This window comes from Onychostruthus taczanowskii, unplaced genomic scaffold (genome assembly GCF_017590055.1).
Source record: "Onychostruthus taczanowskii isolate IOZ18803 unplaced genomic scaffold, ASM1759005v1 scaffold17, whole genome shotgun sequence".
Lineage (NCBI taxonomy): Eukaryota > Metazoa > Chordata > Aves > Passeriformes > Passeridae > Onychostruthus > Onychostruthus taczanowskii.
In genome coordinates this window covers 1,160,554-1,183,611 of record NW_024498906.1, presented here as the reverse complement: position 1 = coordinate 1,183,611, position 23,058 = coordinate 1,160,554, and the positions used below count along the sequence as shown (strand labels likewise).

Here is a 23,058-nt window from a genome sequence, read left to right as displayed (position 1 = left end):
TCTCCGGGTACCGCCGCCCCGAGCGCGGCCGGACCGGGCAGCCGGGCCCGCTGCGGGGCCATGAGGAGCCGCAGCAACTCGGGGGTGCGTCTGGACGGCTACGCCCGCCTGGTCCAGCGGACCATCCTCTGCCACCAGGTGAGGAGCAGCCGCCGCCCCGAGACGCCTGCTCGGTGCCGGGGGCGCCGGGGGGCCGTGCCGGGGCCGTGCGGCGGCTGCCGGGGCCGGGGGCTGCAGGAGGGACACAAACATCCCTCCTCCGGCCTCCTGTCCGCGTGTCCCGCCCCCGCCTGCGGAACAGCGCGGGGAATGCTGAGGTGGTGCGGATCCTGGGTGTGCTTGTGTAAGTGCACCTTGGAAATCGTGTGGAAAACACAGCGAGTCAGAGCTTGTAAATTATAATAGTATTGCGTATATAATGTCTTCGTGGCCATATGATACACACCCAGCCGTTGTGCACACTGTATCTATCTAGATAGATAGATACACACTTCTATCTATGTATATGTGTGTGTATGTGTATATATATATATATATGTGTGTGTGTGTGTGTGTGTGTGTATATATACATATATGTATACGCACACATGGTAACAGCAGCATTCCACCGCGGTGACATAAGCGCTCCGGGCAGGACTTTGCGCCGTGCCTGTCGGTGTCAGCACAGCGCGGTGCGGGTCCCTGTGTGCCCCCGCTGCCCGTGTGTGCGGCGGGGCACGTCCCAGAGCTCCCAGTCTATTCTTCCCGTCTATTCTCCTGCTGTCCGCACTGCTGAGGCTCTGGAGCATCAGGCGGGGCTGCCTGCGCAGGCGAGCAGCCAAAGAACGAAAGTAGCAGGGGTGGTTCCGGGGAGTTGTTGTGCGCCCTGTGTTTTTTGGTCAGCACGGTGCTCTCTGCTTAATGTGCTTGCTTTAACCAGGTGGGCATTGAGGACTCAGAAGTATTCAGCAGTGCCATGCTTTAAACAAGTTACCAAACAATCCAGTATATAAAGATGAGCAGCGGGGATTTTTGCGCAAATCGGTTACCAAATATGCTTTGTTGATGAAAGTTGCAAGAAACTGGTAAGCAGTGAAGGAAAAGGCTGGGACCCATATGCACTTTGGTCAGTAAGATTTTTGTCACTGGCCAATGTTTTGAGCACAGGGTCCAAACACCTGTGAATTGGTGTTTGTGTACTAATTACTGTAGACTCAGTAGAAACAAGTGCAAGAACTGGTGTATGTGGCGTGAGAAGATAATTTTTGGCTCTTGCTGTGCTGGGGTGCAGGAGAAGCTTTTAGCTGTATTCCCATCTCTGCCTTTTGTCAGCAAGATGACCTTGGGCAAGTCACTTTAGCTTCCAGTGCCTGCCTTGATTTCCTTGTTTATCAGATGAAGATGCTGATAACAACTTCCATTAGGGGAGACATGGAGCCTCTGAGATTCAGAGCTCAAACATGCCCCATGAAAGCCTTGATGATATTAATATTTAATAATATTAAAAAGGGCAAGTAAATGGTAATACAGGGGTTCGTACTGCTGACCAAGAATTTTGTAATTGCTATTTAAAGCAATAGGATGAATGTTCATGACTGTGCCTTTTCCACTAAGGGCTCAGTGTCTGGGAGAATTCAGAGGTGGGGACAGGAGGTAAGCTTTCTTCTTTGTGTGGGAAGCAATTCACAGGCTAGCAGCAAGGCAGAGGATCAGTGATAGCTCAAGAGGACCCAGAGAAATGCTCAAGGCATGTTTCTAGATTTTTAAAACATATTCATTTATAGTCTTCCTGGTTTTTTCACTGCAATAGTTTGAAAATGTTGTGTTCAGCCAGGTGAAGAGATGCAGTGCTTGGGCAAGTTAGGAAGGTTGTCTTTGGGCCACATACAACTGTGTCTTTCTTGGGAACAGGAAGTCTGTGGCTGGATAGCCTTGTATGCTGCTGCTTCACTGCTGCTGGTGCCTTCTTTGTGCCTCCCAGGAAGGAGCCAGGGAAGTGAGTTTTAGCTGTGGGTTTGCCCAGGAGCAGCCTGGCAGAAGAACCAGAAGGTGTTTAAAATGCTTCTGAGGGGCTGCTGCTCAGCAGGGGCTGATGTGTGAGTTTGCCCCTGCACCTCCCATCCGCAGCTGCAGGAATGCAGCCTTGGCACATCAGCTGCTGTGCTCTGCCAGAGGGCAGTGACACGCTCACCTCTGTGAGGTGCAGCAAGGGCAGCACGGGGTGTGCACAAACATTGGGCTTTGGTCAGCTGTTTAACACACCAGGAGCTAGATTTTTCAGTAGCAGCAATTGATCTTGTGCTCATTCCAATCACTCTAGATCAATGTGATTTTAGAGGCAGTTTTTAATGCAGGATATCTGTGCTACCAGGCAGATGTGTTCAAAGAACAGGTTAAACTGGACCTGTTCAGGGCTGACAGTTTTCTCTGTGGCATCTTGCAGGATCAGGTCAGTAGGTTTCTTTTCCTGTTTTGCAGATGTTGCATTGTCCTTGTTAGTCCCTGTAGCATACACAGTGATAGTTACCATCCTGTTAAAGGTTTTGAAAGGAGGAAAAGACCAGACTACTGGCTCCTGTCTGTGTGCTTGCCATCTGTTGCATGTACCCCAAGGGATGGGGGTCAGAGGGATGCTTTGGTGCTGAAGCAGAGCAGACATTGAAAAGCACCATTAGAAGGATGTCCTCAGCTGCTGAAAAAAATGTGAATCTTAAGATTAGGAAATAGTAAAACTTAACATCTCTGTACATTTCAAGTATTGCTATGGTACTACAAGTGAAAAGCATATGGACCTGATAAGGAAAGCTCATACCTTTATGGTAACCCCAGCTGTGTTATGGAATCACGTTGGAAGGGACTCAAAAGAATCATCAAGTCCAGCTCCTGGTCCTGCACGGGACCATCCCCAAGACTCACTCACATCATGTTACATCTGGTTTCACAAGCAAATCTACAAGCTTTGCTAGAGCTACCTCAGTTTTCACCTGACAGATCAATGAGACAATCTGTTTCATTTGCATCTTTCAGCAAGATGCTAAATTACTTGCTTTGCTGCTCTTGTTAGAACCTCACTGGTTTTGTGCCAGTCCTGCTGAAGTTCTTATTGACACTTGTTGCCCTGAAGGAACTGGTGTGTTTTTTGGTTTGGGTTGTTGGGGGGCATTTTTCTCTCCAGACTGATGGATAGATTTAAAAATAGGTTTGTGCACGATACAGCAGTTTAAGTCTTAGTCCAGCAATCAGCTTTCTGTTGCAGTGCTCTCAGCTGGCAGCCCATGGTGCTGATAAAATTCTTTGCTCCCTGAGCAAAGGGCAAAAGGATCTTCTGAGAAATGTGATTTGCAGGATGAGACCTGCTAGTCTAATTAGCCATCACTGCATAGATGGAATGCTTGAAGTACTAGCTAAGCTAAAATCCCTTTGACTTCATGAGGATTAAGTGCACTCAATGTTTCTGTGGGTTCTTTAGCACCTTGTAAACATTGTCGTTTTCATATGGTGTCAGCAGGTAACAGAAGAAAGTAATTGTGGTTTTAAAGCGAAAACACTTCTCAAAAAGCTGAAACAAAGCCACTTAAAATATTAATTAGTATATTACATTGTTCTGCTAACATTCTGAATGTGCATGAGGAAAAACATTAATGTGTTGCCAGTTCATGGGAGCCAGCCCCAGTGCACCCCAAAAGCTGGGACCAACTTGTTGAGGAGTCAAAGGTGGTGAAATGGTGATAACTACCCATGAATGTGTTTATTACAACCTCTTGAGCTAGACAAGTCCTTCCCTGGGAGCTGAACAGTCTTCTAAACTTGGATGGGCTGTTTCTCTGGGATTCCATTTTGGTACACAGAGACATTTTTATTTTTCAACTGGCAGCTAGCCAGCATGGAGAGTAGGGAAAAATAAACCGAAATTATCATTTCTCAGACAGCAGAGTGATCTCTTCACGGCAGGGCTGCAGGTGAGTAGACATTTATTGTCCTGCATTGGAGGGTGGGAAACAAAGTGTCCTCTAGGAATGTTGGGAGTATGTGGTCTGCCTTTTGAGACCCTGGGTTTTGTCATGTGGACACAGTGCTGAACTGGAACTTCTGTTACTCCTTGTTTGACTTTTCAAGATCAAAGAGAAGTTTTTTAAGCTGTTTGCATTCATATGTGCTACTTTCCCCATCAAACAGGGAATTAGGAGTCCTTCAGTAGTTGCTTGGTTTGTGAAGACCTTGCTGAGGTGGGGCTGTTGCAGCAGAACTTAATTTCTGCTCTGACGGAGCTACTAAGCATTGCTGTATTAAACCATAACAATAGGGCTGACTGTGCCAGGCCATGGCTGCCAGGCTGTCACCCCTGTGCTGCTCACATGCAGAGACCAGGAAATTGTAACTAAAGCCCCTCCCCCTCAAACCAGCTATTTTAAAAATAATGAGTTGAGTGAAGCAGTGTGTGGGAGAAACGAAAAATTGGTGGATGTATCCTTTTAAATTTTACTTTTGTAAACGTAGTCTTTACTATTGTAATCTTTGCCCCTTGTCACACCAGCCCTACCAACTGGTCTTCATTCACTGAAATTTTCTGTAAACGTTTGATTTCATTGAAAGTTCTGTTGACCTTTTGCCTCTTTGTCTCATTTTTTTTGTTAGTCAAGAATATATGGCCAAGAAAGATGGTGTGAAAAATATTGAGGATACTGAAGTGATGGGAATTAATGATGCAATTAAAAATTTAATGGAGTATTTGGGATGCAGGAGACTACTCAGTGCTCTGCTCTTCAGACAGTGCTCCTTTTCAACACCTTCAGAAATTTTTTCCTGTACATTTTCCAAAGAAGGATATAAAAAAAGTTTTGCATTCATTTAGCTGTCATAAACCCAGTGGGCAGATGTATAGAAATACTTTTTTAGTCTAGAAGCTCACTAATAGTTTATTACTTTCTAAAGATTATGCCGCAGACCAGTTACATACAGGAGCGTATATCCCACACTCAATTTCTAGTGTTAACTCAGTACCTTCTTTTCCTCATAAATATGTAAAATTTAAATTTCTATTTCCTTGATGCATTCTGAATTTCACTCAATAACTTAGCTACTAACCCTAAGTGGATGAAGATGTCCAGCTGGATGCTGTAAACTTTACAACTTGAAGTGTTCAAATGAATTTTGCATTTCACTTCTGTGAGTTTGGAAAAGAAGGATGGGATCTCACTTCTTTTGAGAAACCATGAGCAGCTGCAGTGTACACTTAGCATGAAATCATCTTCAGTTTGTTACCCTTTAATACAGAAAGAAGTGATGCTTCATAGCAGATGGGACTTGAGGTGGTAATGTTTGTTCTTTATTCCTTCTGCCATGGTTAGAACCCAGTGACAGGGCTGCTTTCAGCCGGGGCCGACCATAAGGATGCCTGGGTACGGGACAACATCTACAGCATCCTGGCCGTGTGGGGGCTGGGAATGGCGTATCGGAAGAACGCCGACCGGGACGAGGACAAAGCCAAAGCCTACGAGCTCGAGCAGGTGCGTCAAGGCTCGGCATAAACCAGTTCCACTGTTTGGGCTTTCTTACTGTCGTGTTTTTGGGGAGCTCATTCTCACTGCTGCTGTGTCTGGAATCTGGCAGGGTTTTCCCAGCTTGAAGTACGTGTTCCAAAGACAGCAACATCCATGCAGTGTGTACTGTGCAATATCCCTGGCAAGGAGGATTTGAAGAACTGGATGGTAGAGAGGCTAACATCTGAATTTAACTACAAATGAAACAAAAATATGTAGAAGTCAAACTTCCATCAGTTGTCTGATTGTTGAAAGTTAGGCTTCTGAGAGGTTTTGTGCCCCAATTTACAAGGCTCTCTCTGATTAAACCTTGAGGTCCCTCATGAGGTGTGTTATGGTGCAGAAAATCGGGCCTAGGCTGCTTGGATCTTGCAGCAGTTTATCTGCTAGACCGTTCTTCCCGTAAAGAGAAACATGGCATTTAAAGTAGAAAGAATGTGCATGGAGGTTGTACATGGTGTGTAGGCGTGTTTGAAGGTATCAATCTCCAGACTGATGAGATCTGTGCTGGAGAATTGGAAGGAGACATAACTCACACAGTTAAATACTAAAATCTGCAGCTGGGAATGTATCAGAAATGAGAATGTAAACAGAGGTGGGTTAGATGTGAAGTGAGGGACTGTTGGTGTCCTGCTGTTGTTTTGGAGTCACTGGGTAAATTTTTTATTGGTATGTCCTTCTTGAACCTGGTCCATGGTGACACAATAACCTTGACTCAGTTTACATGATCATATTTTGAGGCTGTATTTTTGGGGTGAAAAGGTAGGGTTGATTATTTAATGCACAATCTTGCACTTCTCTACATTCACACTTGATTTTTGCTGTACTCTATAAAGAGTGGAAGAAACTCTGCAGGTTTCACAGTCACGTCAATGCCTTGATGTCACCTACCAGTGTTCCCTAGATCTGTCATTCAAAAAATTTATTGTTAGTATTAATATTCTTACAAGACATAGCATTCTTCTTACTTCCTTTAGCTGGATAGAAGAACCATGGAGAGTTGTTCCACTGTTCACAGAGAACTTTTGGGAAAAGACTTCTAGATAGGGATGAAGGAATAAAATCTGATCAGTGTATTTAGAAAAAAAAAAGCATGCAAAACATTTTGGGCAAATACACATTCTTTTTTACCTTTGGCAGGACATTAGTAGAGGGTGTGAACTTTGCCACTTTTGAATGTTGTTTGTAAGAGCTGATGAGGCTGAAAGTGTCACTGGTCTGTTTTGTTCCTGCAGAATGTTGTGAAGCTGATGCGGGGACTCTTGCAGTGCATGATGAGACAGGTAATGCCATAGGATTGAGTTAGTAGATGTTGTATTTACAAAGCATTTCTTGGAAGTGTGTAGTTCTTGTGTCTTCTGTGGAGTGACTTATTTTGTGTGTGTGCCGATGATGGTGTGGGGAGTCTTCTTAAAACTCTTGAGCAAAACACTGAAACTTGCTTCCACTTCTTGTCCAAGTAATGTTTTGAGACTGTGCTTGTAGCAAGTCAGAGTTTTGCCTTTGCAAACTGATTTTCACCAAGACCAAGATGGATGTCTGTAGTTTAGATCTGAACTAAACAAGGTAATTTAATTGCATTCTTTCCTGTAGAGATGTGGATTTAACTGGAGTCTAAAATCAGAGCTGTGTTTAAGCCCTCTGACCATCAAAACTGAGTGTGGTAACAGGATTAAGACCTCAAGATTCTCCTCACCTAAGAAAAGTTGTTAATTTTGAAATTGTTTGGAGAATTTCTTCCAAAATGCTTCAGATTTGAGATTTGTGATGTTTTCTAGGTAGATAAAGTAGAGAAGTTCAAACGCACTCAGAGTACCAAAGACTGCCTCCATGCCAAGTATAACTCTGCAACTTGTGCCACGGTGGTTGGGGACGACCAGTGGGGGCACCTACAAGTGGATGCAACTTCCCTCTACCTCCTCTTCCTGGCACAGATGACTGCATCAGGTAAGCAGAAGATATTTTTGCCTTTTGTTGCAGCCTTTTCTAGTCCAACTTTTATTTAAAAAGGAAAAAAAAGTAGCAATCAGCTTCAAAGGTCTTTACAAAAATTCAAAGTAATTATTACTCAGAAGCAAGTCATGTTTCTCTGGAAAAGAGATCGGCCTTACGTGGAATTTCATGTTTATAGTAATTGGCAGTGTCTATGCCCTTAATCAAGGCATCAAATACATGAGATATTTAGAATCATGTCAGAGAAGTCTCATGTTTAAAGACTTCATAGGGTCAACCACGTTTCTTCAGAGAGTGGCAACATCAAGTCAGGTGCACTTGTGCCATCAGTGTTTCTTCTCTTACTGGTGCTGTTTTATCTTGTGTTCTTCTTAATCATACTCCTCTTGTGAGGATAAGGATTTGTTTCCTTCCATGTTTTTCTGTCCTTGAAGCCCCTTGCAATTGATCCCTGCAGAGCAGGCACCTGGTCATCTTGAAGGTTCCTAGGTAGAGCACTGAGCAGGCAGAGGGTTGGGGAGCTGCAGGAATTTATATGCACTGTTCTGGAGAGCCAGAGCTGGCTCAGTTGCCTCTGCTAATTACCCATGGTCTGAGTGTCAGCCTCGCAGAGGTGGTTTTTGTTTGGTCTTTGAAACAGTCTGTATTGGTGGGGGTTGAAGTGTTTTGTCAGTAGCAAGTATTGAGGCTTGCTGCCTGACCTTTGGAAATCAGTATGAGTTTTTTCCTTTGATTTCAGTGGGCAGGGGTTAGTAGCAAGTAAACAAAAGCATGAAACTCGCTGTAGAGTAGCTATTGCAGTTCTGATACAATATAATTACTCTCTTTCCTTCTTTTCATCAGGGCTGCGTATTATCTTCACCCTTGACGAAGTTACCTTTATCCAGAATCTTGTTTTTTACATAGAAGCTGCCTACAAAGTTGCTGTAAGTAGCTATTTATATGTAAATGATCTGAACACTGCTCAGGTGTGGGTGAAAAATTATTTATTGCTGGAGAAGTAAAATGGGGACTTGCTTTTTTCCACAAGAAGATATCAGAACCTGTCAGTACTTTACAGTGCAAGCAGCATCTTTGGAGATGTTGGGAGGGCTGTGGAGGATTTACTGCTGTGTGGGTGAGGTATACTTTTTCTATCATAATAATAGGGGGTTTTATTGATAATTAGTAATATTTCCTGATGTCTAATTATAAGTCTTGTGGGCCTTTCTAGAAAGGGCAGGTTGTTAGCAAACCAAGTTGAAGGGATGTGGGAAGAAACATGCACAGGAGGGATTAAGGGCTTTGTGTGTTCTGTGAAGGCAGTGATTTGTGACTGTACACATCATCCTGCTGGGGTCTCCTCAAAAGAGGAGGGTCTCTTTTGAGACTTGGAGCCCCTTTTTTTCTATTTTTTTAAGGGAAATAATAAACTAATTTAATGTAGAGGTGGGGATTTGTTGTGGGACGGGGGCAAAACATTGCTTTTGTATATAATCATGCCATATTTTTCTTGATGGTGTTGTTGCAGGATTATGGGATTTGGGAACGTGGTGATAAGACAAACCAAGGAATCCCTGAACTGAACGCGAGCTCCGTAGGGATGGCCAAAGTGAGAATATCTTCCTGACACCTCCTTCATGGCTGCTGTGTTATACTTAAGGGCTCTGACAAACCTGATGGCTTCCTTTGTATGGTCTTCTTGGCCACTGCAATAGTTAGCTGATTGTATAAGAACTTTTGTTTAGGTGTGAGTATTTTTTAGTGTAAAATTTTTGAGATAATGGCTCTCATTGAAGGACTTCAGAGCAGCTGTTCAGGGATTGCAAGAAGGTACCAGATGAATTGAACCATGAATCTGACAGATTCAATGAGATGCAGTCTTATAAAGTGGCCTCTGGTTTTCTTTCCCTCCTCCTTAATTCTTCAGCCTCAGTGTCATATGTGTTGTCACAGTAAGATTAAGTCAGATGTAAATTCTAAAACCAGCAGAATATTAGTTTAAGAAATTTTCTACAAGTAGTTTAGAGAGAAAAATAAATGAAGATATACTTAAAAGAAAGAGGATATTTCTGGCTCCCTCATAGCTCAAGGTCACAGAGATACTAAATGAATCTCAGAAGGCCATAAATGTAAATGTGTAATTGACAACTGCCTCATTATGTGGTGTCGGAGGGACAGACAGAAGACAAATATCGTTAAGGTTAAAGGTGTATTTGCCTTTCAGCAGGATTTGTTAGATCTTGTGTGCACTGCAAGAGGGAGCTGGTCTTGGCCCCACACTGATACAGGAGGCTATTTTGAAATATAGGGCAGGACAAGCATTTTTTACTAAGTACGTCAATATTTAGATGATGTCTCTGGAAACCCAGCTCCCATTTTTTTTGCATTGCCTTTAAATTGTAGGAAGGATCACCAGTACATCAATCCTCTATCCTACCAGTTGAAATAGTTACTTTTTTCTAAAATATTGCCAAGTTTCCCTTTAAAGATGAAAAAAGTGTCAGTGGGGCAAACTGCTGTCTTATGTAATTTCTTTCAGAGGTTAAGTACAGGTGCTAGGGTATATACTTGGTTTAAAAGGTATTTATTGATTTTGAGTTGTGGTTTGGTTTTCTTTGAAGGCTGCTTTGGAAGCAATTGATGAACTAGATCTTTTTGGAGCTCATGGAGGACACAAATCAGTGATTCATGTTCTTCCTGATGAAGTGGAACACTGTCAGGTAAAAATTAGTCTGCTCTTTGCTTTACTAGGGGAAAACCTAACACCCTCTCCCCTTTGTTTTTAATGAAGTGTTGATTAACTGAGCCAAGAATGTAACATAATAAGGATGGCTTCAGGCTATGCTGCTTATCCTTTTTCTAGTAGATCATGTGAAACTGAATAGCAGTCTCATTCTAACTCAGTTAAAAATAACTGCACAGACTTCTCTGTCAGTTTGCAAATAGTGTAGTCTCATTTGCATTTGACATAGCTTTTGAAGTAGGCAAATCGTTTTACATCCCTCTCTCCTGTTCTTGTTTTGCTCAGTCTATTCTGTACTCCATGTTGCCAAGGGCATCCACGTCAAAAGAGATAGATGCTGGCCTTCTGTCTATTATTTCTTACCCAGCTTTTGCAGTGGAGGATGTAAACCTTGTTAATGTAACCAAGAGTGAAATAATATCCAAATTGCAGGTAAGAATTTACTTTATTTTTGTTTTCCAAAGAGAGAAGCAGAACCTCTTGCTAAACCAAAAATCCTAATTAAACAAGGGTTACCAGGTTGGTTCATCTGTGCATGAAGAGAGGGAGGAAGATCCCTAAGTGACCCATAAAACTCAGCACACACCTTTATGCTGATATTAGTCTGTGAGGAAGAATTGTATGGGGAATTTTTTACAATGTTGTCTGTTTTTACAGGGCCGCTATGGCTGCTGTCGCTTTCTCCGAGATGGTTACAAGACACCCAGAGAGGTACTTCTGATGTATATTTATGATGTATATTTTCAATAAGGACATGGGAAGAATTTTATCTCTTCTTTACAGACATATTTTGTTTTATTTACATGAAGGGGGTGAAGTTCTCCATCACTGCTAAGACTTGTTAATGGATTTGGGGGTAATCCAGGTATCCACCCTGGAAAGCACACATATAAGAGTTTAAGAAACAGGTATTAAGGACAGAACTTAATTCATAATTCTGTAAGAAATTAACCCTTAGATATGGTTATGGTGTCTAAAATGAAATGGTATCTCTGAAACATCCCAAAATATCTTTGAACTGAGGCAGAGTAACAATCATTTGGGAGACACTTAGATCCCAGGACTAGGAAGGATGGATTTGTCTGGACAACCATTAAATAAGTTTGAGAGTGAATGTGACAAAGAAGTCAAGAGACTGCATGGAAACTATTTCTGGTGGGTTTATTGGTTTCTATGCTATAATTTATATAAAATAGGCTACCATTATGATTGGAATATAAGTGACTAATTTAACACTGTGACTAAATGAGTGGTTGAATTTTTTAGGATCCAAGCAGGCTGCACTATGATCCTGCTGAGCTCAAGCTCTTTGAGAATATTGAATGTGAGTGGCCAGTATTCTGGACATACTTCCTAATTGATGGAATATTTAATGAGGACAAAATCCAGGTGAGGAAAGAAGAAATTGCTTTCAAATTGCAAAACCATTTACCCACAGTCTTTTGTAACTTTGTTCCATGTTTGTTTTGGGTATTATTTAGATACCCCATTAGCAGAGTGGAGTAGTCTTCAGCCAGTTTCATCTTCCTGGGGAGGTCATGACGTGGTAGAGGCAGCAGGCTTGTGCACACTGGGGTCTGGTTGCCCTCTCCCTACCAGGATGAATGGCTCTGTTAGCTGGGGTGGTAAAACTGGGCTAAACAGTGTTTATTTTGCTGGTTGTGTCTTATCACCAATCGTGATGCCCCTTTCACAATTACTTCAGGATGAGACAAGCTCCTTTTTCCCCAACCTCTCTGGCTTGGCTGCTGAGAACAAGATTCATAGTACTTTCAGTCTTTTTGTACATTCAAAAAGATTTGGGATTGGCTTATGTGGGGCAATTTCATTTTCACTAGTTCCCTAACTCACTTCATGCCATTACTGTGCCAGACATCCAGTGGTCAGTAGAGCTAAATTCATTGTAGCCCTCCAAAGTTTATGGTGGCACTTGGGGAGTATTGGTGATTTAAAGAGCAGCAAGTAACCAGGACATTCATACCAGAACTTCTGCAGATTGGTAGCTTGAAAGAAATTTAAAATTTATGTGATTTAAAATTGCCTGGTATGCAGAGGGATAGGAGATTGCTAAGCTCCTTTAAAAATTGAAATGTCATCAGAAACTATTCAGAGAATTTCAGACCAAAAAGCCCTCTTTCTCTATCAGTTGTTGCAAATCAAGTGAAATTCCTCCTGGCGCTAGACACATAAAATGTTTTCCTGAACATAGCAAAAGTAGTCTGAGGAAGAGAGATATGGCATTATTTCATGAGGGGGAAAATCAGAAAGTTTAGTGAAACTTCAGTCCTGCCAATAAATTCTGCTTCCTGAAGCAGTCTCTAGACCTTAGTTGGATTATCTGGGACAGTATGTACCTGGTTGTTTTTTTTTTGGTGTGCAGCTGGACTGTTCTAGGGCATGGTCAGGGCAATTGCTCCCAGTCTCTACTGTTTAAACATAGTTGAATGAGTCACTGAGACACTCAGGTGAGTGTCTAGTCCCCAGTCACTGCTGCAAACAAATGGTTTTGCTGGAAAAATAAGCACCCTGAGGACTCAAAAAAAGTGGAGTGGGACAGGATACTGAAAATGTCAGTGTATGTGAACTTGTGGGTACCTTACTTTGAGTGATCCACTTTACTCAGGAATAGGAGAAAAAAGGATTTCTGAGGCAGGTGCTGGTAGTGCTTGAAAAGTTTCTCTCTAAGTAAAAACTTGGAATGGAGAGTTAATAAATGGAACAAACTAAGGAATCTGGTAAAAAGAAAATGTATTACATGTTCTTACCAGTCTGCTATTCCTATTCCTAATATGTTGTCTAATATAACAAGAACAAGAGGATTTGCTGATCAGTGAACTTAGATATTTTTAAACATTTAAATCTATTTTAACCTTTCTTTGTGACAAAATTTTAATCAAATCGGTTAAGAGAAACTGATTTCCCAATCCTGCAAAGTGGAATTCAGTAAGTCACAGACAATTGTTCATGGCATACAGCTAACAATTTATACGCCTTACACTCTGACAAATACTTGCAGTCTGATGTCTGTGTCACTGCACTGTCATCCATTGAAAATTCCTTGTAGGATATGTTCCAGTGACTTCTTGTGCTGGTTTTGCATTGGAGCCATTCATGGAAGTGACTTGCTAAGAGAAGCTGCTGGCAGTTTCCTCCGTGTCTGACACAAAGCCTTAGCTTTGAGGACTGACAGTCTGTTAAACCTCTGAGAAAGCTGGACACACCTCTGTGAATACACGTGCTAACAACATGTTAAAAAATCCAGGGAAGCCCCTTTTTCCTTCTGGCCTGAGAGCAGGTAGCAAGGCCAGCCTGGCCCCTGTCTCAGCTGGGCTGGGCCAAGCTGGGTGGGCTCTGCCGTGGGGCCGGGCCCCATCGGCTGTCAGCGACAGGGAGGGGAGGCCATCAGCCCCGGTGTGCTGCAGCTGAGCCCTGGCCTGGCTGCTGAGATCCTTGCCACTCCCCAGCCCAGCCCAGTCACAGCTCTGGCCACAAGCTACCAAGCCCAGCCGGGGTCATGTAACCATCTGCAGGCCCCAGTCGAGAGATGAACTCTTCCAGTGCACAGATGAAACATGCAGACCTTAAATCCTCCCTCGGGTGAGAGAAGAGGACAGAGTGAGAACATGTAGAGGAACAACATGAAGACACCAAGGTCAGTGAAGAAAGAGTCAAGTCCCAGATGGGAGGGATGAGGAGATACCTTGATCTCCCCTCTTTCAGGGGCTGAAATCCTCTTGTACAGCTATGGAAAAGAATGCAATTGATGCATCAGACTCTTTTTCCCTGTAACTCGTTGAAAGTATGGGGAGATAGAGTGTTCAAATTATAGATATGAGCAAAGGCCTCTATGCTCAAGTAAGCAAATGCTGAAGCAGCTGTGATCCCGTAAGAAGTTTGAACAGAGAGAAGAGAGAAGAGTGATGGAGACCCTTTGCGCCAGGGAAAGAAGAAGAAGACTTCTGTTCTCAGAGATGAAGATGATCTCAGAGATAGATAAAGAGAGTCTTTGATCTTGAACAGCTCATCATTAAAATAGTACCCCATAAGTTGACATGGCCCATAAACACAGCTGTCAGAAAAGCTGTGAAAAAAGAGAGGGACTTAACGAGCACAGATTTCTGGGTGGCTGCTATTTGTGGAAATTAAAAGCCACAAGAGAACTGTTTTCTTGTGGAGAAATCTCCATAAATTGACAAGAGGGATTCCTCTCCCTAAGTGAGTTGAAGAAGGACTCTTCTAGAAAAGTGATAAACTGACTGAATTGGTTCTGTACATTGTTAGTGGGAAAAAAAGTTGTAGGGGGGAGAAGTGTTCTAAAGGTTTTATTCTGATTCTTATTATTCTTTCTTTTAGTTACTGTTAATAAAGTTTTCTTTATACCCTTTTAAAGTTTTGAGCCTGCTTTGTCTTCCTCCTAATCCTATCTCATAGCAGGAAGTGAGTAAGTACATTCTAACTGGTGTACTGGTGTTTGGCCAGCGCTAGACCCACCACACTTCTCAGCAGGAATATACTGGAAGTTTTGTACTGCAGCAGTGTGTTGCATTTTGAAGACAGGTGTTTGTGTTTCTGATAACACTGAGATGCTGGAACAGTCTCTGATAATTTGAACCCTGTTCTTCCATCAGCAATCATGATTCGTCCACCCCTTTTTTTCTTTTTTAAATATATTAACTTTCAGTAAAAAAGTACTGTTCAAAAGTACTTTATTATTTCAGTTTTGCTGACTGTAATGTAAATTCTCACTGTCTTAAAAATAATTCCAGGTACAAGAGTACAGAGAGGCTCTGGAAGGAATACTTATTCGAGAGAAGAATGGATTAGTGCTAATGCCTGAACTTTACGCAGTCCCTCCAGAAAAGGTATTGTGAAAATGCAGCATCCACTTCAGTATGCAAAGTAGAGAGAGTGAGAGGAATATCAGTCTTACTGTTTTTCTGTGTCTGATGAAACTAAACCAACAATAAAAAAAGACTACTGCACATTATTTTAAAAAATAAGAGACTTCTCACAGCTCCTGCTGAGAAATAGTAAACTTTAGGCTTCCAAATGGTCACATTTTTCACTAGTAAATTTCATTGTCTTTGGAAATATTACAGCAGGTCTAACATTTTACATCCTTAGAGCAAGACATATATTTAAGAAGTGTTGGTACTAGTTTAGGAACTGAAGCTCAAAGAAGAAATAAAGCATAGATGTCCTGCCTGTCTAGTCTGTTGATTGATTGTGCTGCCCTTTTCCAGAGCAGGTATGGGAGACAGCTTTCAAATGGATTAGGGTTTGGGCTGGGATTTTGGTTTGGGTATTTTCTTTTCCCCCCACCTTTGCTGTTACTGTTTATCTCATTCTCCCATTGTGACAGAGAAATTCAGACGAGCTCATGTGCTCTTCCATGCTATTTGCCTTTGTATCCCTCCCTGCCAACTTCTTCTCCCACTCCAGACTTCTCAGCCCTCACTCACTAAGGGTGTGGAGCCTCCTGGGTTGGTCTGAGTTGCTCAGCCGACAGCTGATGCCTTGCTCGCAGATCTGAGGTGGAAACTGAATTGCCTTCCTAGTGGGAACAAGCGTGTAAGAGTCCAGAGCCTTCTTGTGAATTTTGATATGATGATAATGATCTGAAAAACATGCCACATCAACAGGGTAGATTTTGTCTGTCTATAAAAGAAATATGAAATGGCTGCCTGGAGATGTAATCTGGGAGGGTTTTTGCCCCACCCTCAATAGATGTGTATACTGCAAAACTGAGGCAGTTTTTCTAAAGCAGTAAGTCAATTTTCTATTGACCATCCTTGCTAACACAGGAAAGGTGGAATTATCTTAGTATTGGAAAGCACCTTTGCTTCAGAAAGCTGGGTAGACATCAGTGAAGTTAAAGTGTCATCGTGGAAGAGGTTGGAAAGCAGACACCCAGTTACCTATGCTGAGCCCAGAGGGAAGGCAGCAAAGGCATGGTGAGAAGAAAGTGGAAGAGCTAATACCAAAGCTATAATTGCATGCAGAGTCCCCATTCATCCTCCAGCTTTGAAGGGTGGGAAGAGGTACAAAAAGTATAATTCTTGTCCCAGAAAATATGTAGCCTTAGAAGTGAAACCACTACATCTCTATCTCAGTAGTAAGGGCAGGCTTCAAAGGGTTTATGTTAGACTGTATGTCTCCAAATACTTACATGTTACTGATTCTTCTTCACAACTTTAGGGTAATTTTTCTTGCTTATGTATTTGTTTTCAGGTGGATGAGGAGTATGAAAATCCTCACTCAGTGGATCGTGTCCCAGTGGGAAAGTTGCCCCATCTTTGGGGCCAATCATTGTATGTCCTGAGCTGCCTGTTAGCAGAGGTGATTATTTCTTGCATAGCAGATAAACTGGTATTTAATTTTGTTTGAGATGGCTTGGCCTTTAAGTATAGTTTGGTTGACAGGTAGAGGACAGTGTGTTTTCCAGTAGAAACATGTACATGAACCATGAAAGGCTGACTCTAAGCTTTCAGGACCTTTTGTTTTTATAATTTCTAATATAGCTAAGCAATTGTCTGTTTCTGATCAAGCTGAGTAAGTTGTCACATGGTCTGGAATATGGTTAGAATAGAGGAGTATGTCCAGGCTGACTTGGCTGTTCCAGAGCCAGGATTTTGGACCATTTCAGCTTTACTAGGCTATTCTTGCTCTGTGGCATGATGGATCTACTAGTCAGACACTTCAAAGTCAGACTAGTTAAAAGAAGCACAAATATCTCAGTGGAGCTCCAAAGAAAATCACTTTCCTGGTAAAATTATACCAGTTGCTGTAACTCTGAAAGTAGGAATTCTGAATGCAGATTGTGTCAGTCAGAACCATTTTCTTGTTCCAAAAAATGTCGCAGCCATTGTTTTTATTGAATGTACTACTTAGTGGACAGAGCAGACAAACCAAGCTTTAAGTCCTGCTGTCCTGAAAAAATATGAAAATTGGCTAGGATTTACTCTTTATGTCAGAAGCCTTTTGCTTAAATTCTCTTTGTTTCCTTCTTTTTTCTTTCTTTTGCATTTGTTCTAGGGATTTCTTGCTGCAGGTGAAATTGATCCCTTAAACAGGAGATTTTCCACGGGATTTAAACCTGATGTTGTGGTACAAGGTGAAGGAAGATGTGTTTAAAAATAATGTGGATTTTTTTTGCATGGGGCATAGATGCTTTGACGACACTGTGAGAAGGAGGAAGAATTTGTTTGCCTAGCTGCCTTTTACCAAGAGGGAAGATCAGGTTTAAGACACTTTAAAAAATTAGAATTTTAAGACTTGTCAGGAGTTGGAGAGTGGCAAAATTAATCTTGTAGTGAAAAGGAAAATCTTGGCAGCTTCTAGAGAGAAGAAGCAGGACTGACAGGAGATGGACCGGGTCAATGAGGTTTCATGTAGCTCCTTTTCAGAGGAGCCAGAGAGCACCAAGTGAGGAGGATCCCTGTGCACAGAGGTGAGGCAGCCGGAGTTACCAGCTTTTGGCTGCTGCAGGGAGTGGCCCCTTTAGTTTGTGCAAGAACAGCCAAAACCAGAAATTAATAGAGAGCAAACACCAGCAGATCAGGTCTTAAAGACTTTTCCAGTGCCTGGACCATGCTGAAAGAGCAACCAGCTCATTTATCAGGAGCAGCCTTTGTCAAGGATCCTGTGACCTGGGCTGGTGCTTGTTTGCCCCCTGTTGGTGCCTCATGGGAGTAGCATTTTATTATTCTGAAGTGCTTAATTTCCAACAGAAATAGAAGTGCTTGCTGATTTTTAGCATTCTTTGGCAAGTATTCACAATACAAAGAAGAATACTGCATTACTAGTCCCAAATCAATAAGCCAGTTGTCATGGGCAAAACCTGGATTGTAAATTTCTCTCATTAGGGAATTTTTTTTTTCTCCCTACCTATGCCATTTTGTGTCCTCTGAAATATGTATTGCTATACAAGTGACAGCACCCGTTCCCCAGTGACTTGGCTGCATTGTTATAGTGTGCTGTGTTAAAAGAACAAAGATTTTCAAGTCATATTTCCCTTTGTTCTATGGGGGGAAAGCCCTAAAAGAGCCTCTCTTCTAAAAGAGACTGTGTGATCCAAACTAGTGGTACTCAAACAGAAGCAACTGATTAAGCCCCCAAGAACCTGCTTTAACCTCAGCAGTTCTGACCCTGCTTTGAGCAGGAGGTTCGAGCAGACACCTCAGAGGACTTTCTGACCCTTCTGGCCACCACTGTTGTCCAGAGTGGACAGGAGTGGCAAGAAGTACTGAGAAACAGAGAATTAAAATCTGTCAGGTGCCCTATTGCAATCCCTTTTGATTTCATGAATCCAGAAATTAAAAAAGTGAGGTGTTCATGCCTTTTTAGTTAGCTAAATGCATTTGTTGAGAGGTGATAGTAGAGACAGTTAAAAAGAGTAGAACATTGGTTTTTAGTTGTGTTTTTGTTTTCTGTTACACAGTAACTGTTTTGGCAGAATCTAATCAAATTAAGACTCTGTTGCAAGACCGTGGAATCAACGTTCAGAGCATTGCAGATATCCATCCACTCAGGGTGCAGCCAGCTCGCATCCTAAGCAACCTCTACACCATGCTGGGTAAGCATTTCAACATGGAAGCCTCTCTACTGCCAGGCAAGGTATTTTTTTAAGAAGCTTAGCCAACTTAGAACTTCTGTCTTAAATAAGGAGCTTGAAGAGGTGGGAAAATTATCTCGTTAAAAATGGTGGAGAAAATACAAGCTTCTCTGTGCCATTGGAGTTAGACAAAAATTGACTCTTCATTTGTCCTCCAGAAACCACTTCCACAGAGAAACTGGTTTTTGAAAAAAATGTCGGGTAAAACACAGAAGGAAAAATCAAGTATTTTTCCTTCGAGAAGTCATTTGAGTCTGGGCAGTATGACTTTTATCTTCTGAGCAGGCAGTCTGGGAAATGTTCTGCTCCAAATCAGGGAAGCTGTGCTGCTATCAGAGCATCTTTGAGCTGTCAGGTTCTTGCTAAAGTTCCTTCCAACCTGGAGCTGAGATAAGCTGCTGAAGCTCTCTGTCTCTGTTGCAAACCCAGAAGCCTTTAGGGCTTTTCTAAACAAAGGACTTTAAATACATTCCAGTTCCTCAGCAGTGCCTCTCAAGTCCTCCTCAGAGCCTGAATTGACTTAAATAAATTCTACAAAGCTCTGACTGGTTCCAGTTGTTAAGTCTTTTTATATTTATATATTGATATTTATATTATCAAGTCTGCTTCTCGATAATCCTTGCTGGAATTATTTGGGTCTTGGTGGAAAGTTTGTTACATGCATTCCTAATTTAACTTAGTTTTACTTCTTCAGGTATGCCAGCAACTCATTGCTCAAAACTGTGGATACTGCTATAAAATAAAGTTGAGGTGGGGTGACTCAGCACTGGTAGATTCCTTTGCTGTCTGGACAAGGGGAGCTGCATCCTGCTTCTCTGTCAGTCTGGAGCATGTTCCCATGGCAATCTGGTTACAGATAATGCTGAGGCTGCTCATGGGGTGAACGTTTTTTTCTTGTGGTAGTTTTTGTTTGTAAGTTTGGTTTTTTGTTTCAACAGGAGCTTTTTTTGGAATCGTTCAAAGTAATGGGGCCTCCAGATAAATTTTAGAAAGTATGCCCTTCACACAGAGAAATTGTATATGTTGCTTCTGCGAAAGAGTCTGGCTCTTCATCTCAAAGTTCTTTTAAAAAAATGAAACATTTGCAGGGCTTTGCTGAGGCTTACATTTATTTTATTATAATTCATATTAGCTTTCTTTCACTAGTGGGGGAGTGTGAGTAAGATGATTTGATACATTGTTTTTAACAGTGACTTCCTTGGGAATGTTCACAGTAGTATTTTTTCAGGCACGTGGTTGTTTGGTTCTTGTCAGAAAGATTCAAGTCAGCTCCTGGCTGCTGGTGCAAAGGTTGTAGTGTGGATCATTGCTAATAAGCTCTACTGAGAAAAGTGAAGCTTACTAAAGCCTGATGAAAATCTTTTGTTGTATTTGGATGTATTTTTGTGTTGATTTAGCCTGCAGGCATGCGTTTTTAAGGTCCTGTATTTGAAAACACTGGAATTTCTGAGTTACGTTGATGGCCTTGTTTTTTGTAATACCACATCTCCTGCCCTTCTTGGTGGGGAAGCTGAGCAATTACTGTAATTATAAGACCAAATCCATGCCTAATGAAGCCAAATTTTAATTTTTAATCAGGCCTTTGATGGACTCTGGTTATTATATTGCTGCTTGCTAAAAAACCAGTTTGTAGCCTCACACTATGTTACTGGTTTTCTGCCTTACTGGTATTAGTGCAGTAAATTTTGCTGTATAAAGTGGTTATTTTGGAAAACAACACAGAAGATGTTAGCTGAGATTCTTTTCTTTCCCTTTCCTTTCCAGGCCGGAACAAGAACATGAAATTAAGTGGCCGACCACACCGACACATAGGAGTGTTGGGCACCTCCAAGCTCTACGTGATAAGAAATCAAATATTTGCTTTTACCCCTCAGGTAAGCATGTAAAGTTGGCAGGAAAATCACTCCTTTCTTAATGGTGAATCATTAGTGAAGCACTTTGCTTTTCCCTGCTGTCATTGTCCCTTAGGTAGAACAGGGCTGAAACAGCAGATGTGCTTTACTTTGTAGTGTTTTTAAGAGCATGGGTTGATCAGCAAGGTAGAACTGCTGATGATAAATCTTTTTTCAGTCATACAGAGTCTGGTTTCTTTGGCTTCTGGCTTAGGAGAACACAGTGAGTCAATAGTACAAAGTTGTTACTGATCTCTGCCCACACCAACATTCTAATCAATGAAATAGTTTCTGCAGAAATAGGTCACTTAATATATCTTTCTACCAATTGCTTTGATGAAAAATTTAGTACTCTATAAGTGTGCCAAATACTGTAACCCCTAGGAGGTGAAGGTGTGATCTTTTCATTATGTTGTTGAAAGGGTAGTAGTGCTGAGAAATGGATGTTCTGTCTTTTTTTCTCTTTAGTGCATTTTCTCAATGTTGCTGAAAGTTTGGATCCTCATAGAATCAATGGCTCCTATTGATACATTTAATGAAATGCAACACACTTATTAACAGAATTATTCCAGCAGTTGGTACTAGATGGCCAGGGAGTCCCCTGCTCCAAGCATGTAGGATAAAGAATGATGCAGGATAAAGAATGCATCCATCCTTCTAAACAGATGTTTGACTAATGAAGTCTTTAAACTCAGCTGAAGGCAGTCAGTGGACTCTGTAGAAGGCTTCTGTATTGCTTCATGATGTCCAAACAAATCAGATTTACTGCAAAAAATGTAAATCCTTTCTCATTCTTCCCCATGTCAGTTGATCACAAGCAGCTTTATAAAATGTTAGCTGTTGTGTTACTTCCCTGTACCAATTTTCATTTTTGTAAATAAGGTAAAAATTCCTTACAGTTGTGATTTTTTTTTCAAAATACCCCTTAGTTCACATCTTTCTATGTAAGTAGGATCCAATATTCCTGCTAAAATCTTGTCATGTATCAAATAAGGACATACTTACTAGGATATTCCAAAATGGCATTTATCTTTACATTAGTAACACAGTGAACAATAAGTTCCTGCTTATTCCATGTTTTACTAAAACCTCCATAACATTTTCCATTGTACTTTGAAGCCAGACACTTCCCTGACTTTATTTTTTTTTTGAGGTGGATGGAGTTAATGTTTAATGTCACCTTCCTAAGGTTAGCAATTAAATCATCTTGTTGATCTTGACTAGTGTCCACAAAATTTGTGATTTTGTCATTTGTATTTCATTCTCTTTTCTAGCGAAAACGCTGATTAGGTGTGGGGCAAAGACTAACTTCATTCAGATACAGTAATTCTGAAAAAATGGTTAATAACTACCTTTTTTGAACAATTTTTAAAGTAGTTCTGCTTCCTAGGAAGTCAGTTCAGCTCACTAGTGTGAAATTTTGCAGAACCTGCCAGGTGTCAGCTTCTGCAAATTTTCTTATACTTATCATCTGGTTGCTCCAAAGAAGGAAACTAGACTAATCTGTTGAGATTGGTTTTTGGCCATCTTACTTTATCATTTTGTAATTATCTTGTCTGTCTCAAATTGGCTTTGTTTTCCTCTGCTTCCACGCACTGGAATTGGCCTGACTTTTTAAATGGCTCTTCCTTTTAAAGATGGGCAGTGTATTTCCTTGTCTCCAGATTTCTGGGACTTGTTCTTCCTGAATTAGCAAAGCTAACTGTCAGTGGCTCAAGGATTGTTTTGGCTAGTTCCTGATTCCTTCTGTGAAAAAATTTCTCAGGACTTTGTCAGCTTGAGCTTCCATGTTCTTTATGCACTTACCCCTCCCCAAGGCTTAGGGGCTTCCTTAACTTTTGTTGTGGCTGCTTTGACATACTTTCCATTATTTGTCCATGTTCTTTTCTTCCAGCTCCTGAAGTAGCCAGAGTAGTCTCTTACTGTGGTTCTTGGCTTCCTGCTGCAGTGGGGGCAGCACTTTGCCATTGCACATTTCATGTGCCTTTTTTCCTCAGTAACTGTCAGCTTTTCTGTGTTCTGCCTGACTTTCAGATGGTTCCCAAGAGACATACAGAGACTGGAGACATACAGCTCCCAGGCCCCAATGTGCACTTAAGCCTGTGTATTGGTTTTGTTACTATTGTTAGCTTTTTTTCCACATTTAGAGTACTTCCATCTTCCAGATCATAGGTCAGTGTAATTGGTCATTGGGAAGTTTCTGCTTCGTGGCTGTGATTGCCCAGGTTTTGTTTGTACAGCTTACTTTGATGGTCAGTCTACAGGTGTAAAAAATGGACACTTGCACAAGCATGGATTTCTGTGTCACAGTCTGAGGCCATGTTAGGTTAATTCAGGTCATTTGTGTTGTGGTCA

General features: G+C 41.7%; 1 protein-coding gene across 3 annotated transcripts in view; it reads left to right on the top strand.

Annotated features, from left to right (window-relative positions):
• Positions 1 to 23,058, top strand: part of PHKA2 (phosphorylase kinase regulatory subunit alpha 2) — a 45,086-nt gene continuing 22,028 nt past the window's right edge. For all 3 annotated transcript variants that reach the window (XM_041399853.1, XM_041399852.1, XM_041399854.1), the window contains exons 1-15: positions 1 to 138; positions 5,328 to 5,486; positions 6,755 to 6,802; positions 7,298 to 7,466; positions 8,316 to 8,398; positions 8,983 to 9,063; positions 10,076 to 10,174; positions 10,483 to 10,629; positions 10,855 to 10,908; positions 11,464 to 11,586; positions 14,964 to 15,059; positions 16,429 to 16,536; positions 17,233 to 17,311; positions 18,638 to 18,772; positions 20,576 to 20,685. In XM_041399853.1, the coding sequence (XP_041255787.1) occupies positions 61 to 138; positions 5,328 to 5,486; positions 6,755 to 6,802; positions 7,298 to 7,466; positions 8,316 to 8,398; positions 8,983 to 9,063; positions 10,076 to 10,174; positions 10,483 to 10,629; positions 10,855 to 10,908; positions 11,464 to 11,586; positions 14,964 to 15,059; positions 16,429 to 16,536; positions 17,233 to 17,311; positions 18,638 to 18,772; positions 20,576 to 20,685 (1,569 nt within the window). In that variant the 5' untranslated portion in view covers positions 1 to 60. The remainder of the gene's footprint in view (positions 139 to 5,327; positions 5,487 to 6,754; positions 6,803 to 7,297; positions 7,467 to 8,315; positions 8,399 to 8,982; positions 9,064 to 10,075; positions 10,175 to 10,482; positions 10,630 to 10,854; positions 10,909 to 11,463; positions 11,587 to 14,963; positions 15,060 to 16,428; positions 16,537 to 17,232; positions 17,312 to 18,637; positions 18,773 to 20,575; positions 20,686 to 23,058) is intronic.